This window comes from Giraffa tippelskirchi, chromosome 11, assembly GCF_054371585.1.
Source record: "Giraffa tippelskirchi isolate mGirTip1 chromosome 11, T2T-mGirTip1v1.2.pri, whole genome shotgun sequence".
NCBI classification, from domain to species: domain Eukaryota; kingdom Metazoa; phylum Chordata; class Mammalia; order Artiodactyla; family Giraffidae; genus Giraffa; species Giraffa tippelskirchi.
The window spans coordinates 2500800-2523417 of record NC_137285.1 but is presented as its reverse complement, the minus strand read 5'-3'; the positions used below and the strand labels follow the sequence as shown (position 1 = coordinate 2523417).

At 50.2% G+C, this 22618-nt stretch overlaps 1 protein-coding gene across 40 annotated transcripts in view; it reads left to right on the top strand.

Moving 5' to 3' along the window:
* Positions 1-22618, top strand: part of DEPDC5 (DEP domain containing 5, GATOR1 subcomplex subunit) — a 70340-nt gene that overhangs the window by 35182 nt on the left and 12540 nt on the right. For 10 of the 40 annotated variants that reach the window (XR_014068953.1, XR_014068952.1, XR_014068959.1 and 7 more), the window contains 8 exons: positions 861-1044; positions 1213-1373; positions 3106-3223; positions 5039-5206; positions 7929-8148; positions 9392-9525; positions 15124-15232; positions 20575-20723. Coding sequence is in view for 25 of the 40 variants with exons in the window: in XM_081542292.1 (XP_081398418.1) it covers positions 861-1044; positions 1213-1373; positions 3106-3223; positions 5039-5206; positions 7929-8148; positions 9392-9525; positions 15124-15232; positions 20575-20723 (1243 nt within the window). In the remaining 15 variants the exon portion in view is untranslated. Of the gene's footprint in view, positions 1-536; positions 663-860; positions 1045-1212; positions 1374-3105; positions 3224-5038; positions 5207-7928; positions 8149-9391; positions 9526-15123; positions 15233-17956; positions 18023-20574; positions 20724-22248; positions 22395-22618 lie in introns of those variants that run through there. The other 30 variants (XR_014068951.1, XM_081542283.1, XM_081542299.1 and 27 more) reach the window with 10 other exon arrangements.

Below are 22618 nucleotides of genomic sequence, written 5' to 3'. Positions count from 1 at the left end.
TGTTCACTTACTGACGGAATAAGCTAACTGCCCCCTTGTTTTAACTCAGTGATTCTCGGCAAGGAATGTTCTGCTCACTGGAGGCACACGTGGCCGTGTCTCCAGACACCTGGTTTTCACAACCAGGCGATGCCACTGGCATCTAGTGAGTGGGGACCGGGAGGCTGCTCACATCCTGCAGTGCCCAGGACCGCCCCCCATGACAGAGAATTATCCTGACCAGAGTAGGTCTCATGCCCCAAGGTGGGGAAGCCCTGCTTCACCAAAGCGCAGGCCATCTCTGGCAGACCCACAGGGTCCGGGCCACTCTGCCACGGCAGCTCGCCGGCTCCTAAAGTCCCAGCCTCATAGCTTTCCCAGACGTCCTCCTTTGACTCCTCTTCCTGCCCTGGTGGATCTGTGACTTACTTTTCAATCCTTAATTCTGCTCCCCTGTGCTATTTGCTCCAGAATCAGCTGTGCCCCCCTCTTCTCCCCACCCGGCCCCTCCACCCACTCAGGGAGGCTCCCGGCCTGAGTCTCTCTTCCGCTCTCAGGACGTTGATTTGCTTTGATGTGTAACTCTGCCTGGCCTGCCCCTGCCGTAACCTCACTGGACTCACGGCTGCAGCTCACGATCAGCAGAAAATGAAAAGTGTCGGGCTGCGACTCCCATTTGCATGGTGGGATCAGATAAGCACTGCGTTGTCTAACAGCCTCTGTTTCTCTCTCTTTCTCCCTCCCCCCTCCCTTTCTCTCTCCCTCCCTTTCCTGGCAACTTGATCGCCTGTCACCACCGCCCTTCTCCCCCCCCATTCCCCACCCACATCCCACACCTGCCTGGTGACCTCACTACCTTCCTCCCTGTTCACACGAGGCAGTTCTGACGCTGTCTGCTCCCCCTGTAGTGCCAGGCTTCTGTTGCACAGTTGGTGTGGACTGGAAGTCACTCACGACTCCCGCGTGCCTCCCCCTCACCACGGACTACTTCCCCGACCGCCAGGGCCTGCAGAACGACTACACGGAGGGCTGCTATGATCTCCTCCCAGAGGCTGACATCGACAGGTCGGTGACAGAGAGAAGGTGCCTGGTTTTTGCTTCTCTCAAGACTGGTTTGCAAATCCTCACACACCACCACGGAAGGGCTCACGGGGATGGAGCTGAGGACCGGGGACTGTCGCTCTGCCCCTGGCATGTCCCATGAACGCCTGTGAACACCGTCTGTCTTTTCAGGAGGGACGAGGAGGGCGTGCAGATGACGGCCCAGCAGGTGTTTGAGGAGTTCATCTGCCAGCGGCTCATGCAGGGGTACCAGATCATCGTTCAGCCCCGTGCACAGAAGCCCAGCCCCGCCGGCCCACCCCCACTCAGCAGCAGCCCACTCTACAGCCGGGGTGAGGTGCCGCTGCAGACCCTAAGTCTTCTTCTCTACTCAATTTGTGCAAACAAGTTCTTAAGATAGTAGGGAATACATACACTGAAAGTCTTTGTTTTTCACCACACATTTTTTTTTGATCTAGTAATTTCATGGTCACGTACATATATTCATACGTTTATGTGTACTGATATATAACACAGTAATACATTTATATAATGACATATTTATACAGATATTCTCTGCTGTATTGCTTACCCAATTTTTTTTCCCCCTTTTAAAATTTTACTTTACACAAGAATTAATGTCTCCTCTGGGTTCAGACTTATCTTAAAACTCTCTTTAATCTCCAACTCTCCTTTTATGGAAGAGGGTATGGCTAAGTTCAGGAATGTTCCAGCCTGGCTTGAGCAGTACCTTGGGTTCTAGGCGGCTGAGCAGGGGCCGAACTGTCAAACTACAGGGTGAATGTTCCTGTCCCAGAGGCCTGGGTTTATTTCTTGCACGGTGCCTGACACAGTAGGTCGTCTAATGTTACCTGAACCTGAAGTTCATGCTTGTCCTCCCCTCCTTCCCTATTCTTGTCACCGCAGCTCAGTGACCTGAAGCCAAGATGGGCCATCCATGAGTGGCAGAGGCTAGGGAGTAGAGAGTCTCAGTGGTGCTGGCTGGGTTTGAGCTGGGCTCTGGACGTCTCCCCTGAAACAAGTCCAGCAGCGAGAATTACGTGTGGGGGCCTGGAACCAGCGAGTGGCGGTCACTTCCTGGAGCCATCACTGAGCATCTCTTTGTCCCCTGCCTCCTCCTTGTAGCTAGCGAGCACCCCACCCTGCTCCCTAGACAGCCAGAACCAAACCTCAGGCCAGCTTTGGTTCCATTAAAGCTCCTCCAGTCAGAGGATCAAAGAAGCGTGGACCTGTCAGCGGGGGCTTAGTGGTCCTTGTGTCCAGGCCCCATTGTTCACCATGCAGCTTTGGCTTCCTCTGGGTTTTTCCTAAAAGCCTCTTGTGATATGTATCACGTGATGGGGTCTGATAGCTTTCTGAAGAAGGTGGCACTTGATGGTGACCTTAAACAATCTTTAGGAATTTAGGTGAGAGAGCAGAGATGAGATTGAAGAGAAGGCAGAAGAAGCAACAGGAGCAGATGTTTGGAGAAGGAAATTTGAGCAAATAAATAAGTGGTTCCTTTTTTTTTGGCTGCACTGCATGTGGGATCTTAGTTCCCCGACCAGGAATCGAACCCATGTCCCCTGCAGTAGAAGCACAGAGTCTTAACCACTGAACTGCCAGGGCAGTCCCCAATAAGTGATCCTTTAAGTCTGAAACATGGTGTGGCAGAGTGGGCGTCATGGGCTGGGTTGGCCGCTCCAGGGTTGAGGGTCTCAGATGCCAGGTGGCAGCTTGTGCCTGAGAAGGGTGGAGTTCCATTTTAGTCAGTTAACATCCAGCTTAGAACTTCCCTTCACAGAGGATGAGGCATTAGGTTGTTTAGCCTCGAGTGTATCATCCAGATGCTGTCGGTACCCCCAACTCCAACCCCCTGCTGGCTGGTTCAGTAACAGAAAAATCTTCCACCTTCAGGACTTTTTAATTTTTTTAACCAAGAGTATTTCTTTTCCATGAAATTGCCAAACTGAAAGTATTGCCTCTTTTGTCTCTCCTTTTCTGAATCTATGTGGAACAGAAGCAATTGCCTTTTAAAGGAAGGACCCTCAACTAGATGGAGGAAATTCTTTTTTTCCTTATTAGGCCTTGTGTCCCGAAACCGCCCAGAGGAGGAAGACCAGTACTGGCTGAGCATGGGCAGAACCTTCCACAAAGTCACACTGAAAGACAAGATGATCACAGTGACCCGGTACCTTCCCAAGTGAGTCCTGGATGTTTAACGTTTTCAGCTTCTGTCCTAGATCACGTCCATCTACCAAGTGATGTTTATAACACATACTGTCCACATACTGAATTACATGTGTATTCAAACCGGGGAGGTTGAGTGAGTAGTTGTTCTTTTGGAGTTACTGTTTTGTTTCCCAGGGTTGCTTTTTTTTTTTAATTTTTGGCCCCACTGGGTCTTCATTGCTTTCCAAGGGCTGGCTGAGGGCAGCAGTGGCTGGGCTCGTGTCTGGGCTAGTTGCTGTGTGCAGGCTTCTCATCGCAGTGACTTCTTTTGTTGCAGAGCACATGCTCTAGGTGCTTGGCCTCCAGTGGTTGGGGCGCATGGGCTTAGCTGCTCCGCTGCATGTGGAATCTCCCTGGGATCTAACCAATATCCCCTGCATTGGCAGGCGGATCCTATCCAGTGCACCAGCAGGAAAGTCTACTTTCCAGGGTTGTGTTTCATGGTTGCAGCTCACCTATTTCTGAAAGGGATTTGATTCAGCTTACAATGTTTAGCATGAGTCTTAACACTCCAATTAAAAACAAATAATATAATAGAAGAATAAGAAGGTTTCTGTTCAATCACTCAGTCATGTCCAACTCTTTGCAACCCCGTGGACTGCAGCACACCAGGCTTCCCTGTCCATCACCAACTCCTGGAGCTTCCTCAAACTCATGTCCATCGAGTCGGTGATGGCATCCAACCGTCTCATTCTCTGTCGTCCCTTTCTCCTTTTGCCTTCAATCTTTCCCAGCATCAGGGTCTTTTCCAAGGAGTTGGTTCTTCGCATCAGGTGGCCAAAGTATTGGAGTTTCAGCTTCAGCATCAGTCCTTCCAATGAATTCAGGTTTGATCTCCTTTAGGATGGACTGGTTGGATCTCCTTGCAGTCCAAGGGGTCTCAAGCGTCTTCTCCAACACCACAGTTCAAAAGCATCAGTTCTTCAGCGCTCAGCTTTCTCTATAGTCCAACTCTCACATTCATACATGACTACTGGAAAAACCATAGCTTTGACTAGATGGACCTTTGTCGGCAAAGTAATGTCTCTGCTTTTTAATATGCTTTCTAGATTGGTCATAGCTTTTCTTCCAAGGAGCAAACTTCTTTTAATTTCATGGCTGCAGTCACCATCTGCAGTGATTTTGGAGCCCAAAAAAATAAAGTCTCTCACTGTTTCCATTGTTTCCCCACATATTTGCCGTGAAGTGATGGGACCAGATGCCATGATCTTCATTTTCTGAATGTTGAGTTTTAAGCCAACTTTTTCACTCTCCTCTTTCTCTTTCATCAAGAGGCTCTTTAGCTCTTCTTCACTTTCTGCAATAAGGGTGGTATCATCTGCATATCTGAGGTTATTGATATTTCTCCCAGCAATCTTGATTCCAGCTTGTGGTTCATTCAGACTGGTATTCCACATGATGTACTCTGCATATAAGTTAAATAAGCAGGGTGACAATATACAATCTTGATGTACTCCTTTCCCAATTTTGAACCAGTCCATTGTTCCATGTCCAGTTCTAACTGTTGCTTCTTGACCTGTATACAGATTTCTCAGGAGGCAGGTAAGGTGGTCTGGTATTCCCATCTCTTGAAGAATTTTCTACAGTTTGTTGTGATCTACATAGTTGAAGGCTTTGGCATAATCAATACAGCAGAAGTAGATGTTTTTCTGGATTAAAAACTGAGAAATCTCTATTACCAGTCCCCTGAGATGAGCTCGTTACTGTGGTTGAATGCCAAGTGTATTGAGAAAGAAAAGGTACAGAAGAGTTGGTGGATATCCTTGTTTGGACCTTTGTTTTTCAGGTACCCATACGAGTCTGCCCAGATCCACTACACCTACAGCCTCTGCCCCTCCCACTCTGATTCAGAGTTCGTCTCCTGTTGGGTGGAATTCTCGCATGAGCGACTGGAGGAGTACAAGTGGAATTACTTAGATCAGTACATCTGCTCTGCTGGCTCCGAGGACTTCAGGTCAGAGAGCCCGAGTTGGCTCCCCACCATCGCGGCCTGCCACATGTCTGTGATTTAATGCTTCTGTCCTTCCTCCTGATTGCAAAAGGAGGACATTTTTAGGAAAGAAAAAAAAAATGGAGGGAAAAACACATCTGGATTGGGTTAAAAACTCAGCAATGAGATGGATGGGGACGATCGCGCAGCAGTGTGAATGTACTGAGTGCCATTGAATGTGCCCTTAAAGATCGTTATAATGGTAAATGTTGTTACACGTATTTTACCACATGAGACAACAAACAACAACAAACCCTGGCAAAGACGTGCCCTTTGGTGGGATGTCAGTGCTCTTCACATTTTCATGACTGCTCATAAATTTTGTTTTTTAATTGAGATATAGTCAATTTATAATGTCACGTTAATGTCTGCTATACAGCAAAGTGGCTCAGTTATGTATGTACTTTCTTTTTTTAATATTCTTTTCCATTATGGTTTATCCTGTGAAAGTGAAAGTGTAGTCACTCAGTTGTGTCCGACTCTTTGAGACCCTTGGACTGTAGCCCACCAGGCTCCTAGAATACTGGAGGAGGTTGCCATTCCTTTCTCCAGGGGATCTTCCCGACCCAGGAATCGAACCTGGGTCACCTGTATTGCAGACAGATTCATTACCATCTGAGCCACCAGAGACGCCCTCCCCACCATGGTTTATCCTAGGATTTTTAAAAATTTTTTTTCAGCTTTCAGTTCAGTTCAGTTCAGTTCAGTCGCTCAGTTGTGTCCGACTCTTTGTGACCCCATGAACCGCAGCATGCCAGGCCTCCCTGTCCATCACCAACTCCCAGAGTCCACCCAAACCCATGTCCATCGAGTCGGTGATGCCATCCAGCCATCCCATCCTCTGTCGTCCCCTTCTCCTCCTGCCCTCAATCTTTCCCAGCATCAGGGTCTTTTCCAGTGAGTCAGCTCTTCGCATCAGGTGGCCAAAGTATTGGAGTTTCAGCTTCAACATCAGTCCTTCCAATGAACACCCAGGACTGATCCTCCTTTAAGATGGACTGGTTGGATCTCCTTGCAGTCCAAGGGACTCTCAGGAGTCTTCTCCAACACCACAGTTCAAAAGCATCAATTCTTCTGCGCTCAGCTTTATAGTCCAGCTCTCACATCCATACATGACCACTGGAAAAACCATAGCCTTGACTAGATGGACCTTTGTTGGCAAAGTAATGTCTCTGCTTTTTAATATGCTGTCTAGGTTGGTCATAACTTTCCTTCCAAGGAGTAAGAGTCTTTTAATTTCATGGCTGCAGTCACCATCTGCAGTGATTTTGTAGCCCAGAAAAATAAAGTTAGCCACTGTTTCCCCATCTATTTGCCATGAAGTGATAGGACTGGATGCCATGATCTTAGCTTTCTGAATGTTGAGCTTTAAGCCAACTTTTTTACTCTCCTCTTTCACTTTCATCAAGAGGTCTTTAGTTCTTCTTCACTTTCTGCCATAAGGGTGGTGTCATCTGCATATCTGAGGTTATTGATATTTCTCCCGGCAATCTTGATTCCAGCTTATGCTTCCATAATTGACAAAAATAGTATATATGTAAGGTGTCCAGTGTGATGGTTTCATGTAAATATACATTTTTTTCTTTTTTTAAAAATTAGAGTATAGTTGATTTATAGTGTTGTGTTAGTTTTAGGTATCCAGCAAAGTGAATCAGTTATACATATACATATGTCTACCCTTTTTTAGATTCTTCTCTCATATAGATCATTACAAAGTATTGAGTGGAATTCCTTGTGCTGTAGGAATAGGTTCTTTAGTTATGTATTTTATATATGGTGGTTTAGTCACTCAGTCGTGTCTGACTCTTTGCGACCCCGTGGTCTGTAGCCTGCCAGGCTCCTCTGTCCATGGGATTTCCCAGTCAAGAATACCGGAGTGGGTTGCCATTTCCTTTTCCGGGGATCTTCCCGGCCCAGGGATCAAACCCGAGCCTCCTGCATTACAGGCAGATTCTATACCATCTGAGCCACTAGGGAAGCCCTATTTTATATACAGTAGTATGTATATGTCAATCCCAATCTCCCAATTTGCTTCTCTCCACTCTTTCCTCCTTGGTAACCGGTTAAGTTTGTTTTCTTCATCTGTAATTCAATTTCTGTTTTGTAAATAGGTTCATTTGTACCATTCTTTCAGATTCCACACATAAGTGATATCACATGATATTTGTCTTTCTCTGACTTATTCCACTTGGTATGATAATATCTAGGTCCATCCATGTCACAAGAATGGCAATATTTCCTTCTTTTTTATGACCACAGGCTATTGAATACACTTCTCTGTGCTGTGCAGTAGGACTTCATTGTTTATGCATTCTCTATATAAAAAGCTTTGTGATGTCTTGTTTTTAACTTTTCATCTTTATGCATGATTTACGGTTGTGATGATAAAAGGCTGCCACGACACTGGGCCTGGGTGCACACAAGCATGCCCGCGTCTCTGGGGTGGAAAGGAAAAGCAGCCTCGGAGGCCTTCCCTTTGAGCCTGCAGCCTCAGACGGGCACACGCTCCCAGGCAGACGGACCCTCACAGCTCACTCTGGGGTGGGGCGGGGGTGCTGAGCGCGCGCACGCGGAGGTGCTTCAATCGCCGGCTCGGCTCACCCCGCCGGCTCGGCTCACCCCGCCGGCCCGGCTCACCCCGCCGGCTCGGCTCACCCCGCCACCTTTCCCCCGTATCCCTTCGCAGCTTGATCGAGTCCCTGAAGTTCTGGAGGACACGCTTCCTGCTGCTGCCGGCCTGTGTCACCGCCACCAAGCGCATCACGGAGGGAGAGGCCCACTGCGACATCTACGGGGACCGGCCGCGGGCGGACGAGGAGGAGTGGCAGCTCCTGGACGGCTTCATCCGCTTCGTGGAGGGCCTGAACCGCATCCGCCGGCGGCACCGCTCGGACCGCATGATGCGGGTGAGGCCCCGGGGCCCCTCGCGGGCTGCGCCGGGTCTGGGCCGCAGGGCCCGCCTCCTCTCGCGTCAGCGGCCGCTCGCCGGCCAGGTCTTTACTCCAGCCGCCCAGAGACTGTCTTCAGTCCAGCGCAGTGGGTGCTCCTTCAGTGCGGGATGAAGTGGTTGGTGGGGGAAGCGGGGGCAGGCTCCCCACCCAAGGACAGAGCCCCCCATGGGCTCCCCGCAGGGCTCCCGGCGTCGGGCACAGCTGCCTGTGTGCCCTGGTGCTGGATCGCTCAACGGCAGCCGTGTCACTTCTGGCATTTGTGGGGTTTTCCCCACCCTTGGGCCTTCTTTCGATGACTTACTCCCCAGTGAGGATGCTGAGGCTTGTAGGGGTGATGGGAGGGTGTGTCTGAGGGCACCCAGCTGACAAAGGGCCGATCTGGGGTGATTCAGCCCACGGGCACGCCTGTGTGCCTACGCACACAGGTCTCTGAATTTTATAGCTATAGATTCACGTCACCACCATCACTGCCACAGTCAGGACACAGAATAGTTCCATCGCTCCAAGGAAAGCTCTCACAGCACCCTTTAGAGTCACACTGTCCTTCCATCCCTAACCTTGGTGGCCACTGGTCTGTTCTCCATCACTCTGCAGTTGTCTTTTCCACATATCCTATAAATGGGATCATACAGCACATCATCTTTCCAGGCAGGCTGCGTTCTTCCCCTCAGCGTGATGCCTTTGGGATTCATCTAACTTGTTGCTAGACTCCACAGTGCATTCCTCTTCATTGCTGAGCAGTGTTTGATCATCAGTCATGTTGTTACTTTTTGTTTTTAACCTCAAGTTCAGCTGTCTTCTGTGCACAGCATCATTTCCAGGAGAGCTCCTGTAGCGGAAAGAACCGTGGTTTTGGAGTCAGTCAACTGGAGTTCGAAATCCAGCGGCAGTGGGATTTGGGATAGTTACTTCACTTTTCTGAGACTTAGTTTCTTTTTCCATAAAGTAGATGTAGCATTGTTTACTTCCTCAAGCTGTGATGAGAGTAAAATTAGATGATGTACCTAAACCGCCTCAAGGAGGCAGTTTGTTTTGAGTCTGACAGCTATTTGGGACTTTTGGTTTGAGTGGAAAGCTGTTTCCTGGCATTTCTGCCTCCCGGACCTCATCCTCCCCGACTGTACTGATGGGTTCCCAGAGCCTGAGGCACAGCGGACACAGCAGCATCTGATGGCCTGTTTCCTTCTGTCTGCTCTAGAAAGGGACCACCATGAAAGGCTTGCAGATGTCCGGGCCCATCCCCACGCACTCCCTCGAGTCGGCCGGCCCCCCAGTTGGGAAGAAGGGAACCTCAGCTCTGTCTGCCCTGCTGGAGATGGAGGCCAGTCAGAAGTAAGTGCCCGGTGGAGGGAGATACCTTTGCACCCCACAAGCCCGAGTGCAGTGAAATGTGGCTTCTGTCTGCCAAGGAGCCAGTAATTGACAAAAGACAGTCAGGTGAAAAGAAAGGTTAATACGTGGTAAGTATCAAATGTCATGAAATAGGCCAGAATTTATAAACTTGCAGTCTGGAGCTTGATTTGAAATACAGGTACAATTGGTTTGGTCCACAAAGTGTATTTTTGTTAGTGGGTTGATTTTTTGTTTGTCTTTATTTTTAATAGACTTTCTTTTTTTAATTCAGTTTTAGGTTCAAGGCAAAATTGAGTGGAAGGTACAGAGAGTTCCCATACACACCCTTCCCCACACATTATCCATGTCCCTCACTGAGCGGCCCATTTGGTACAGTTGATGGACCCAAAGTGCACCGTTTATTTACATCAAGCTTCACTCTTGGTGTTGCACACTCTGTGGGTGTGGTGATGGTTTAGTCTAGTCATAATTCGTGTCTGACTCTTTGCAATCCCATAGACTGTAGCCCACCAGGCTCCTCTGTCCATGGGTGTAGATAAACTTATAATGATACATAGCCACCATTAAAGAGTAGTTTCTCTACCCAAAAAACACAGAATATTTTTAGAATATTTGAGCCAATTGTTTTTTTGTTTGAAGAGTTCATATAAAAATCTTGACTTCTGAGGCCTGGTGGTCCAGTGGTTAAAACTCTGCGCTTCCACTGCAAGCAGCACGGATTCAATCCCTGACTGGGAATCTAAGATCCTACATGCTCCACAGCCAAAATAAATAAATAAGTAAATAGTAAAAAACAAAAAAAAGAAAGAAACTTTAAAAAAGAATCTAAATTTCTTAGTGAATTCCTATATGAAAAAATAGATAACATATACATACATGATGCGTGGTTATATGAAAAATATAGATAATGTCATACAAAAGTATATTACATATAATATGTAATATTTGCTTTGTTTGGGCTAGTGGAGACTCAGTTAGCACTGGGTCCACATTCAAGCCTGGCCACGGTGGATGGGCTGGCACTTTAGGTGGGCTTGTGCCCTGGTTTACTGTGGAGCCAGCGCATCCTCTGTGCTTGGACTTGACTTGGTGCCTCAGTCCCACCACCTGACCAGCTTCTCTAGGCGTTAGAGTGTGTGGTCCCTTCATGAACAGCAGGCGCTGCAGCTCTCAGGACCCCAGAGGGATCACATCTTGCTTTGGGAGGTGGGGACAGCATCACAGGAGGTGGCATTTAAGATGTCTTTGTAGGAAGAGATGCATTTATACCGGGGGAGGTAGGACTTGGGGAAAAGGAGAAAACATTGCCACAAACCCTAACCTTAACCCCGCCCTGTCCACCCTTCCAGCCAGATCAAGTCCCCTCTGAGCTCCCTGGTGTCTGTCTGGTGGGGGGTTCTGAGCCATGCCTGCAGAAGCCCACAGATGTTGAGCTTTCAGAAGGTAATGTGAGCGAGCTTGTGGCCCAGCGGGAGATACAATTGCAAAGACAGCGTGGGAAGTCAGACTTGAAGCTGTTCCTACATGTTTCCATAGCAAGAGCGGTCATTTGAAAGTTTATTTTAATGCAAAATTTCAAACATTTAAAAAATAAAGTAGATTCACATAATAAATCCCCATTTACCCATCACCCAGCTTCAATGATTGTTAACCCAGGGCCGATCTTGTTTCATTTATATCCCACTTGCTTCTCTTTTTATTTCTTATAAAACCCCAGACATCTCATCTCTTCCTCTAGAAGATTTCAATGTGCATCTCTGAAAGATAAGTACTCTTAAAGCCATAATATCATAATTCACCTAAGAAGTCACAGCAGTTTCTTAATATGAAACATTCATTCAGCGTCTTTGGCAGAAGTGGTGTTTGCAGAGATGGGTCCTGCATATGGGAAGGCCTGGTGGATGGGCTCAGGAGGCAGAGGCCTCACTGGTCCAGGCGAGAATCAGAAGAGGCTGGAGGCGAGGATGGGGTAGAGAGAAAGGGATACCTGGGGGAGGGAAGAGAGTGGCCAGGGTAGCAGTAGGGGGGGCAGGGCCGGTGATGACAGGCAAAACTGGGATAGGTCAGGCCCATGATTGAGCGTGCTGGGGCCTCCAGAAAATCTGACCCAGGAAAGACCCCGGAACTCTGCCTGCAGATTGTCCCTTAGCTAATCACAGACCTTTCCCGCTGGAAAAAAAGAACAAGGAACATATGTTGCTGGGAGGGGTGTGAAGCTGGGGGCGGGGGAATCTTATTTTAATGTGTCAGTGAGTCATTGTTCCAAGCGCTCCAAGGAGCCTCTTTCTGCTCAGCTGGAAGGAGGAGGGATGTCTTGGGGTGACAGTGTCCCCTAATGTGTGTGGGGTGCTCAGCTGACCCCACAGCGGGAGGCAGGACAGGGTGCCCCGAGATGTATTCTCCCCTAGATGGGCGCTCCTGGGGGACGTGGTGCCTCTTCTCAAAGCTGGAGGCTGAGCAGAGGGAGCCAGGTCTTTATGTAATGTTTGCTCACGTGGCATTTTTTACCTTGTGCTTTTCTTTATTTTTTGCTACACCAAGCAGATCCAGTTTTATTGTGGAAAACTGTGTTGCAGCGATAGGAAGAGGTTTAGAAGTTTCACCTGTAGTCCTGCCATCTTATCACGTGTGTCGGTTTCCTCCGGTTCCCCTGAGTCTTTGGCTGGAGGCGCTCACATGTCGTCGCTCTCGTGGGAGGCAGGGGCCATGGGAGAAGGGCTGTGGGCAGTATGGGCTCCGTGGCTTCTGTTTGATGGAGATAAACTGACATCAGGGAGTCAGAACAGGGAGTGAGCCCATGTGGCGGTCATCATGGCCTCTGGGAAGAAGGCAGTGTGCCCCTTACGTGTCTCATGTGGGCGTGTACAGGATAGCAGGTTTTTTTGGTGGAATCCCCTCCCCTGAGCTGTGGAGCCTCCAAGGGCAAGGATGGGTCCTAAGTGTCTCTGAATCCCCAACTCCTGGTCCACAGGTCAGCACATAGATGGCAGCTCAGTACATGAGGGTTGTCACATGTGTCAGACGAGGGGACCCTGGGGCACAGCCAGGGAACACGGCCACAGCTCGCTGGAAGCATAGGAGGACATCCCGGTGTGTGTGTGTGTGGATGCTGCCGTGATGTGATGCAGAGACGGCGTGATGTACGGGGCTGAGGCAGAGTCGGACTTTGAGTCCGCTCTTCATGTATGAATCGCGCCTCAGAGTAGCCAAGTGATTGGTGTGGGGAGGTGTCCGTCTCTCCAGTATTCAAGCTGATGGGTCCAGAGGGAACACTAGGACATTACCACGTGTGGGCTCCTGTGCACTCACGGATCTAACAGAGGTCATCGGTGAGTGCTCACATCGCCAGACGCCGAGGCCTCCGGGAAGAAGCATGCAGCACGCTTGAGGAGTTCCTGCTCATCAAGCCTAGATGTGCTCAAACCTCTAGATACATTTTCTAGTTCTCAGGCAGTGCTGGGCACAGAGGAGCGGGGTAAGCAATAAAGGGATGTGAGGAGCACATCCAGATGGTAAATTTACAGGACCAGTGAGTTCCTTTCTCCCACAGATAAATTGCAGAATATGGAGAGATGAAAAGAGCTTCCAGCTCAAAGGATGCTCGAGAGACATGACTGACTGCAGTGTAGGGACCTGAACTGCATCCAGCAAACACACTGTAAAAAGATTTTTTGGAGACCATTAGAGAAATATTTGATATTAGAAAATTTAAAAAAATTTAAGTGTGTTGATGAGATTGTTATTCTTTTATTTTCTTCTAGAGATGCAATATACACTGAAGTGTTTATAGATGAAATAATAGCATATGTGAGTTTTGCTTCCAAATAATCAGGGTGGGTAGGTATAGATGGCTAGGGTCGGTCGTACAAGATTGGCTCCACCATAAATGATCCTGGGGTCCAGGTAGATCATGGGTTCAATTACATTATCCTCTATTTTCATAAACCAAAAAGAGTGTAGCAGGTTACTATGGAAACTAGTTTTTAATCTCCGATACGAGGTCACCTCACCGTCAGTAACAGACGTGTCAGAATTTAAGACGAGAGAAACGTCATGAATTGGTTTCCCGGGGGAGGGAGGGGGCAGAGGACGGAGGGAGAGGCCCCTCTGCAGGAAAACCCACTGACGCCTCCAGTCTCCCCCTGCAGCTGCCTTGGGAAGTGAGCCGAGTTGGACCAGGCCCAGGCGTTTACCCCCTTTGGTGATGGTTCACTGTCCCCAGGCAGCCTGGGGAGGGGCGTGGGCCCCCCGGAGGGCTGCTGAGGGGCCGCTGGACAGCGCGGCTGTGCAGAGGCCTGGGCTTCCCTGTGCCCACCACGAGGAGCGTGTGCTGCGGGAACAGCCGAGCGTTTACAACTGAGGTGTGAGCCTCCTGGAGCTTACCAAATACAGACTCGGTGATGCATTAAAAGTCTAATCTGGGGGCTCATTTGAGTTACAGTTTGTTACTGCTTAGTCGTTAAGCCATGTCTGATTCTTTTTGTGACCCTGTGGACTGACCCATCACCGACTCAATGGACATGAGTTTGAGTAAACTCCGGGAGTTGATGATGGACAGGGAGGCCTGGCTGGCTGCAGTCCATGGGGTCGCAGAGAGTGGGACACGACTGAGCAACTGAACTGAACTCAACTGAATGGGCTATAGCCCACTAGGCTCCTCTGTCCATGGGATTCTCTGTCCATGGAATACTGGAGTGGGAAGCCATTCTCTTCTCCAGGGGATCTTCCCAACCCAGGGATCAAACCCAGGTCTCCCACATTGGCAGGTGGATTCTTGACCACTGAGCCACCTGGGAAGCCCTAAGTTACAATGGTTCATGGTTTATTTTAGTAGGAAAAGAAATTAGAAAAACAAATGTGAAAGGAGGCATTTATGGACTCCAAGATGGGAGGAGATGCCATAAGAAAACCACGGTTGTCTTGTGTTTGAGATAACGCCTGTTATGTGCGTGGCTTTTTTTAGGGGGTGGGGAGGGATTAAGTGTGTGCATTTGCAAGATTAACAAACCTTCAAAATGTGTGAAGAGTTGACACATTCCACCCTGTTCAGTTGTGCTGAACGGTAACACAGCCCTAATTTTCAGAGTGTGCTTCTGGTTGTCTGTTTAATAAAAACTGAGGAAAAACTCTGTCCCAGAGAGTTGAAAGCATGGTATTCACGGATGGAGTGACTCAAACATGTCACTTGCCTTTTCAAAGGAAAATGTAAGCCCTAAGCTGTGCCAAGGTACTTTTATTTACTTGTCTACTTTTCAATTAAAAAATATTTTTGGCTGCACTGTGTGACATGCAGGGTCTTAGTTCCTCCACGAGGGGATTGAACCCACATCCTCTGCATCTTAACCACTGGACCACCAAGATGCTTTTAAGATTGAGCTATTTTCTGATTTTCGGTGGCAGCTGGCAATCATTCAGGACAGTGAATGAAATTAAGGGCACCACAGAGGGTCTGAGGAGAAACAAAGGGAAAAGCGTGTTTCAGAGATGACGGCCACAGAGCAGCCTTTGCCTCGTTGTGGCCAAAGCCGTCCTTCCCCAGGCTCTGGGCAGAACCGCCCTGGTTTTTCTTCCTCTCAGGTGCTTGGGAGAGCAGCAGGCAGCAGCACACGGGGTCAAGGGCTCCGCCCCGCCGGCCGAGAGCAGTGGTGTTGCCATGACTCCCACCTACGTGGACAGCCCTCGAAAGGTAAAGGAGCCCCCCAGATGAGCAGGGGGCCAGCGTGTGCACTCAGGGCCCAGAACCAAGTGTGCTGAGGAGTTGGGTGAACCCTTTATGGCATCGCTGTGTTGATGGAGGGACTCGTAAGGAAGCTGACTACCTGAGGAAAGCAGGTGTATAAATCAGTCAGGTTAACTGGCTCAGTCAAGACTGAAGGTCTGGCTTGAGCTGTGACGCTGGCCTCTGGTTTTCCTTCAGCTCCATCTTCAGCCCTCCCTGGCGAGGGTAGGGTAGGGATGGGGGTGGGTGTGGGGGGGGGGCAGCTAGAAAACAACTGAAGCAGATTCCAGGAGAGCTCACTCTTTGGTGAACGAAATCCCCATCAGTCTGCATAGACTTCTGAGAAGTAGTCAGACGGGAGTGTCCCGGGAGACAGAAGCCAAAACCTGAGACTTTGGCCTCTGCACAGAATTGGCGAGTACAGTAGAGGGGCTGAGAACTCCACAGGGCAGGCTTGTCGTAGCTTTGAAGACCAATAGATAAGGCTCTGTCAGCTCCTTCTCCCCAGAAATTCAGAACCCCAGATTGTTCTGATGTGACTGCACGTTCCCTTATCTGGTTACTCACTCAGAGACGAAGCAGACTCAATAGGTGTATTTTATTTTTCAACATTGTGGTCAACTTACATATCCATCTGCCTGTTTGTTTATTTTTCTCCCACATCGTGAACATTTCCCTGTCTCATTATTTCTCCGAAGCATGATTTTTAAAAAATACCTATATAATATTTCATCATGTGGATAGATCTTCATTTGTTTAAAAAAGTATGTATGTGGTTTCTGATTTTTAAAAAATAGTTTTTGGTAATTATTCCATAAGGCTTTTATAATTATTCTGCAGTGTATCACAATTTCAAATAATGCTGCAAACAGCCTTGCACATAATTATTTGATCACATCTCTGATTATTTCTTCAGGATAAGTTCCTAGAATTAGATGACTAGGATGGAGGGATTAAAATCTGAGAAAAGTTGCAACCGAGGCTGCAAGCAACTTGGGGAATTCATAGACCTGAGACAGCAAACCTTGATAAATATTTTAGACTTTGTGGGCTGAGAGGCAGGATCCAGGTTGTCGTGTGGACTCTTCTTCCACCATTTAAAATTTGAAAAGTTCTCAACTCACAGACTGGAACAACCAGGGGACCGGATTTTTTGTGCGCTGTTCTGCAAGCCCAGCTCTAAGACAGCGGCCCTGGGTACAGTCCCCAGCGCAGTCTGTGCATCAGGAGCGACCCGTCTCAGTGAGGGAAGTCTTTTCACCTGTCCTCACGGGCACCTCACGTCAGCACCTCCGCTTCCGTGGGTTCTAGCAGAGGAGGGGTGCAGATAGAGCGTGGGACACACGAGTGCCTCCGTGCTGCCCGCTGGCTGTCCTCTCTGAGGGTTAGAAACGGTGGACACGGCACTGAGATGCGAGAGACTACAGAACCCCGAGGATTAGGGTTAAAATACGCCGGTGACCGAATAGGAGACCGTTGTCTACAGCACTCCCCTCATCTTCCGGCCAGACAGTAAAGTCTACACAGGTGGCCATGGATCTGCCGGGTGTAGGTTTCCAAGTGGTCCAGGGGAGGCAGAGGGGTCAGGAGACGGCCTGACACTGTCTCCAGGCAGCATCCTACACGTTAGGATGTGTGGAGGGTACCCGAGTGTGCGCTGCTGAAGACCGGCGTCTCCATGGCTCATTGTTGGAGCTTGTCGTGGCTGATGGGCCGGGACAGCAGTCTTGGTAAAACAGACAGTGAAATACTTCAGTGATTCTACTTTTAGAATTAAAGAAAAGTTGTAGGCAAGCAGAGACCTTCAGGTATATGGAGTGCTATTTCCAAATTTCAGTAATGACATAAAAAGTGCAAAGATTTTGAAGGGACAAGAAGATATGTCTTGACCTTAAGAAGAAAGGAGGGAGGGAGGAGTGATTGGAAAAGCTTTCTCTGCCGTTTATGTTTCAAGTCCACGGCACCTGAACCCCGCAGGGATGGCGGGGAGGCAGCTCCAGGAGCCCCTCCTGGTGAGCACATACATGTCTGACACTACAAATGTCTCAGCGGCTTCATGGTTTTGTTACACAACCAGTAGAGGAGAAGGTACTGCTGCTTCTGTGTCCCTGGTTCGCTTGGAAAGTTTAGCAAGAACTTTTCCTGCGTTGAATCCTCTTCTGCCATCTGCTGCCGTGTTTAGTAACAGGTGGAAGTGCAAGCTTCAGGTGTCCATGTATCACCCAGAAACCTGGGGGTCTCCCCACCAGGCCAGGACGCTGCCCCCCGTCCTGCCCTGTGCACCCCCCCACCCACACAAGCTGCCCTGCAGCCTTCCCATCCCCTCGGCATGGGTCTGAAGGACGTTCAGAGCTATGTGGGGCCGCAGGCATCCAGGCTTGGCTCTGATGAGAGCAGAGGAGCTTGGACACACCTTCCCCAGGTGCTGCGCCTACATGGCTGGGATGCTCTGCCTGGGAAGATGTGGGTTTCTGCTGACGCTTTGCATTTGGGTATCTTCCTCCTGGATGGATGGGTCTCTTGTCTCTCTCTCTCTCTCTTTCCCCTCATGTGCCCTTCTTTCTCTCCTTCCCTCCTTGTTTTTGTTTTTTTCTTTCATCCCTTCCTCCTCCTGCAATGGTTCACCGCTGGGCCGTGTGCCATCCTTCACCCCCTCGCACCTGCCGCCGCTTCCTGCTGCTCTGACCTCAGGACGGGGCCTTCTTTATGGAGTTTGTCCGCAGCCCGCGCACAGCATCTTCCGCCTTCTACCCTCAGGTCAGTCCAACCCCAGGGCCCTGCAGCCCATGCATGCTGTCAGTTGAAGCCTCGACATGGCTTTCAGCTCGGCTCTGAAAACGCCTGGATTTGAGCTGAAGCCGAGTTTGAGGAGCAGTTGAAGTTGAATTTGATCTTGGAGATGCAGTACCTTCTGTTTGTGACGACAGAGGGGCTCAGTGTCCCCATCTTTGCCCACATGGTTGCCGCTGACTCAGCCACATGGTAGCATCTTCCCCTTGAGGTGTTTTTGTCCATATGACATAGCAACCTGACTTAAAGGCTGAGCTCTTTTATTGTTTTTCTCCCAGATGGTAAGCATCATGAAGACAGGGGAGGTTTTCTCTTTTTTAACTTGTTATTTTATATTGATTAACCGTGTAATCATACAAACACTAGTCTGGCCCACCATCTGCTTTTGTCAATAAAGTTTTATCGAAACACAGCCACACTCCTTCATTCACATCATTGATGGTTGCTTTTGTGCTTTTTCATGCAGAGTTGAGCAGTTTCAACAGGCCTTATAGCCCACAAAGCCTAAAATAATTACCATCTGGTCCTTGACAGAAGATATTTTCCACCTTCTGATTTAGAGGATGACTCGTTAACCATATCTTGGTGTGGGCTGCTGGTGGGGTTCTGACTCAGGGGCACTAGACAAGAGATAACCCACAGAAAGGCCCAGAAGGAGCACCTGTGCCAGAGAGCTGGGTCTGGTCCCCTGCATCAGCGTCTAACTTAATTTCATGGCGTGGCACCTCTTCCTAAGTCTTGCTGATTGAGGGCAGATGGTGGTTGGTAATTGCAAGCTGCCTCTTGCTGCATTTCTCTGTGTATTTATGGGGCTGGCAAAGTCTATGTGGTCCTTTTTTTTTTCGGCGATTCATTGAGCCTGATGTAGAAGAGCAAACTGGTTCTTTCAGAACTAGGGATGATTTTGTCTCCCAGGGGACCTTTGGTCCTGGGAGGCATTTTTGTCACAGCTGGAGCAGAGGGAGATGATAAAGGGGGCGTGGCTAGCATCTGGTGAGAAGAAGCCAGGGATGCTGCTGAGTGCCCACAGTGCACCCAGTGGTCCCCACAACCAAGGCTTCGTGGGTGCTCAGTCACTCTTTGCACCCCCAAGACTGTAGCCCACCAGGCTCCTCTGTCCATGGGATTCTTCAGGCAAGAATACTGGAGTGGGTTGCTGTTTCCTCCTCCAGGGGATCTTCCCGACTCAGGAATTGAACCTGTGTCTCTTGCATTATAGACGGGTTCTTTACCGCTGAGCCAGCTGGGAAACTCCCACAGCAAAGGCTTATCTGACCCTTAATGATGGCAGTACCGTGGTTGAGATGCTCTGTTTTATTTAGGAGTGATGTTTTTTGTACCGTCTTACAGAGTATCTGGTAATATTCTTCTGGAAGTACTCAAGAACCCCGTGTGGGAGAGACTGGGCATCTCGTATTTTTCCAGAAGTGCTCTCGAAGCCTTGCTCTCCTTTCCAGATAGATGTTCGTGGTCGGGTGCAGCCTGTCTAGGTTGGCAGGTCATAGCCCCCCCTTCAGGCTGTCTAAAGGGAAGGAGACAGAAAACCATGACAAGAAGCAAAACGTGCTATCCCCCAGGCAAGGGCCAGAGACTGACAGTAGAGAAGAAGGTTTCTGTCTGGGGACCAGAGTGAGTCCGGGAACATTTCACTAAGGGAGCAGCGCTTGGAACACAGCGTTTGTAGCCCGTGTCAGTAGAGAAGGGCATCCCGGCGGGGCCCACAGACAGGATCGAACACTCAGGGTTGACTCTGCTGAAAACGCAGCCGTGGGTGTGGGTGTGGGTGTGTGTGGGTGTGGGTGTGTCCGGAAGCCCTCAGTTCTGCGAATCAGGTCGCAGTCCAATAGCTCGTGGGGAGACTTGAAAGATGTCAGGGTAACGGAGTGATGGGGTTAGAGTTGTCCTTCAGGAGGGTGAAGCTGGAGTGTTTGCAGGTAGGGTGTATGTGGAGTGGGGTCATTGGGAGCCAGGTGGTTCATGGGCACATCTGGTGGGCCCTGGGAGTCAGCAGAGGGGAGGCCACAGGACGAGGCCTCTCCTTAGAGGTGAAGTGGGAGGAGGGAGCTTCAGGTGAGCCTGAAGTGTGAACCTGGACAAATGGGAAGACTGACTGCAGCCGGGGCAGACGTGGGCGAGGAGAGTAGGGTTGGGGGGTGTGGAGCCGCTTGTCTGACAGTGCCATCTCCCTCCTCCCAGCCCTGGGGGGCGACGCCGGCTTCGTCGCTCCTTCTCCGGCGGTTTTCTTTAGTGTAAATCTTGTGGTTTGAGTCAGGTGCTGGTCCGGGGGGTTCACCGTGCACCATGGCCTCCCATGGCCTCGGACTGGGGTGCATGAGCTGCCCCTACTCTGATGGAAGGGGGTGCACGCCGTGGTGGGGGTGGTCCCTGGACCCCTTTAGCTCTTCCCCCAGGGACCAGTGGGGACCAAGAAGGAGAGGAACAGGAAGGACCGTATGTGGGAACAGCCTGAAAGATTTTTGGGTTTTGGTTTTGGGCGTTAACTTTTAAATCTCCTGCAGGTGTCTCTGGACCAGACGGCCGCCCCGGTGCTGGACGGCTTGGGGGTGAGCACAGGCCAGTCCATCGACAGGGGCCACAGCCAGACCTTCGGGAACTCGCAGAGCTCGGGGGAACAGGGCTTCCCCTCTGCAAACTCCAGCGATAGCAGGTGAGACTCAGGAATGCCACGCTCGTCCTCCTGGGCGGTGGGGACACTCTGACCTCAGAGGCCCCAGAGGCCGGGGGTCTGGATCTCGGGCCCGAGTTCTAACTTGGCTACGAGTTATGTCTGGGAGCCCAGACCAGTCAGTGCTCACCAGCAGCTTCCAACGGGGCTGGTGGTCCGTGCCCTGCCCTCCTCACAGGCCCCTGTAGAGACACCAAGGCATCGGGCGCTGTGCAGGAGCTGGGCTCGTCCGGCCTCTCGTCTCTCCAGACCCACGTCCTCAGCAAGCCTGGTGGACGCTTCAGCTCTGGCTGTCCAGGGCACAGGAAAGGCGCGGACGTTTCTGCTTCCTTGTTGCTCATGAGGGTAGAACAGCACGTTCTCTTCTGCTTTTGGAAGAGGAACTGGGAATGTCTAGGCTGGAGAAGGCCCGGAATGACACGAGTCAGAACGCATGGCTGAATTACAGAGAACACACTCCATCTCACGGCAGAGAGCCCCAGGCAGCTGGTCCTGCCTCAGGGAACCAAGCTCTCTGCCGCTGATGATGCTCACACGACGGGGCGGCCTCTGTCCAGACGCCTGTCACGAGGACTCAGGCGTCGGAAGGAAGTTCACTTCCAGGATCTTTCTTTAAAGGCTTCTTTAACCCCTGAGGTTCTGAAATGCTCCAGTAGGTCCTGGACCCTCCGAGTAGGAAGAGGAGGCCAAGACGGGCACCCAGGGAGTGGGGTGGGGATTAAGGAGCTTCCGGATAAGCCCCAGGTTTGATGTGACCCGTGCCTTGTGTGTCCCTTGCCCAGGGATCTGGGTTCAGTTGCTGAGTATTCAGCATCTTTATGATCTGTCATATCATCAAGGAAGAGCTCGCACAGCAGGTGATGGAAAGATCTGGACACTGGGAGCAGGCAGACGGGATTCAAATGTGGACCCTTGATGCTTCCTGGCTCTTTGCCCTTCACCAGTTCTTTTTCTTTTTTGGCCGTGCCGTGTGGCATGTGGGATCTCGGTTCCCCAACCAGGGATTGAACCTGTGCCTCGTACGTCGGAAGCTCGGTCTTAACTACTGGACTGCCAGGGAAGTCCCCTTCTCCAGCATCTTTCATGTCTCCAAGTTCAACAGGGTGGCTGTTACTGTTGTTTAGTATCACTGACCATTTTGGACTTGGTGGGCATCAGTCCATGCTCAGTATTTTATGCACATTAACCTCCTAGCAACCCTAGAAGACAGGAACAGTGTCCTCCCCAGCTTTTAGATGGGGAAACTGAGGCCAAGTAAGACCAGAGGCCCTCCCACTGGTGGTGATGACCGTGGGATTCTGTCCCCTGTGCTCTGACCACAGTACCTAGTGCTTCTGTGCGTGCTAAGTCGCTTCAGTTGTGTCCAACTCTTTGTGACCCCGTGGACTGGAGCCCACCAGGCTCCTCTGTCCATGGGGAGTCTCCGGGCAAGAATACTGGAGTGGGTTGCCGTGCCCTCCTCCAAGGGATCTTCCCAGCCCAGGGATCAAATCCTTGTCTCCTGCAGCTCCCACACTGCGGCAGAGTCTTCACCGCTGACCAGGGAAGAAGCGTGCCCCGTGTGGGAGGCCCGGAGCTCCCCTCTAGGGAAATATCTTGGAAGTGGTCGGGCCTGACGGAGATTATTCAAAGGAGAGATGCTTGTTAAAGGAGGCAAGTTAGGACACAAAACCACCTTGAATTCTTTTTTTTTTTAATGAGTTTATTTATTTTTAATTGGAGGGTAATGGCTTTACAGTGTTGCGTTGGTTTCTGCCATACAGCCGTGTGAGTCAGCCGTAGGTATACGTACGTCTCCTCCCTCTTGAAGTTCCCTCCCGCCCCGCCCCACCCCTCTAGGTTGTCCCAGAGCCCCCGGATCAAGCCCCCTGTGTTAC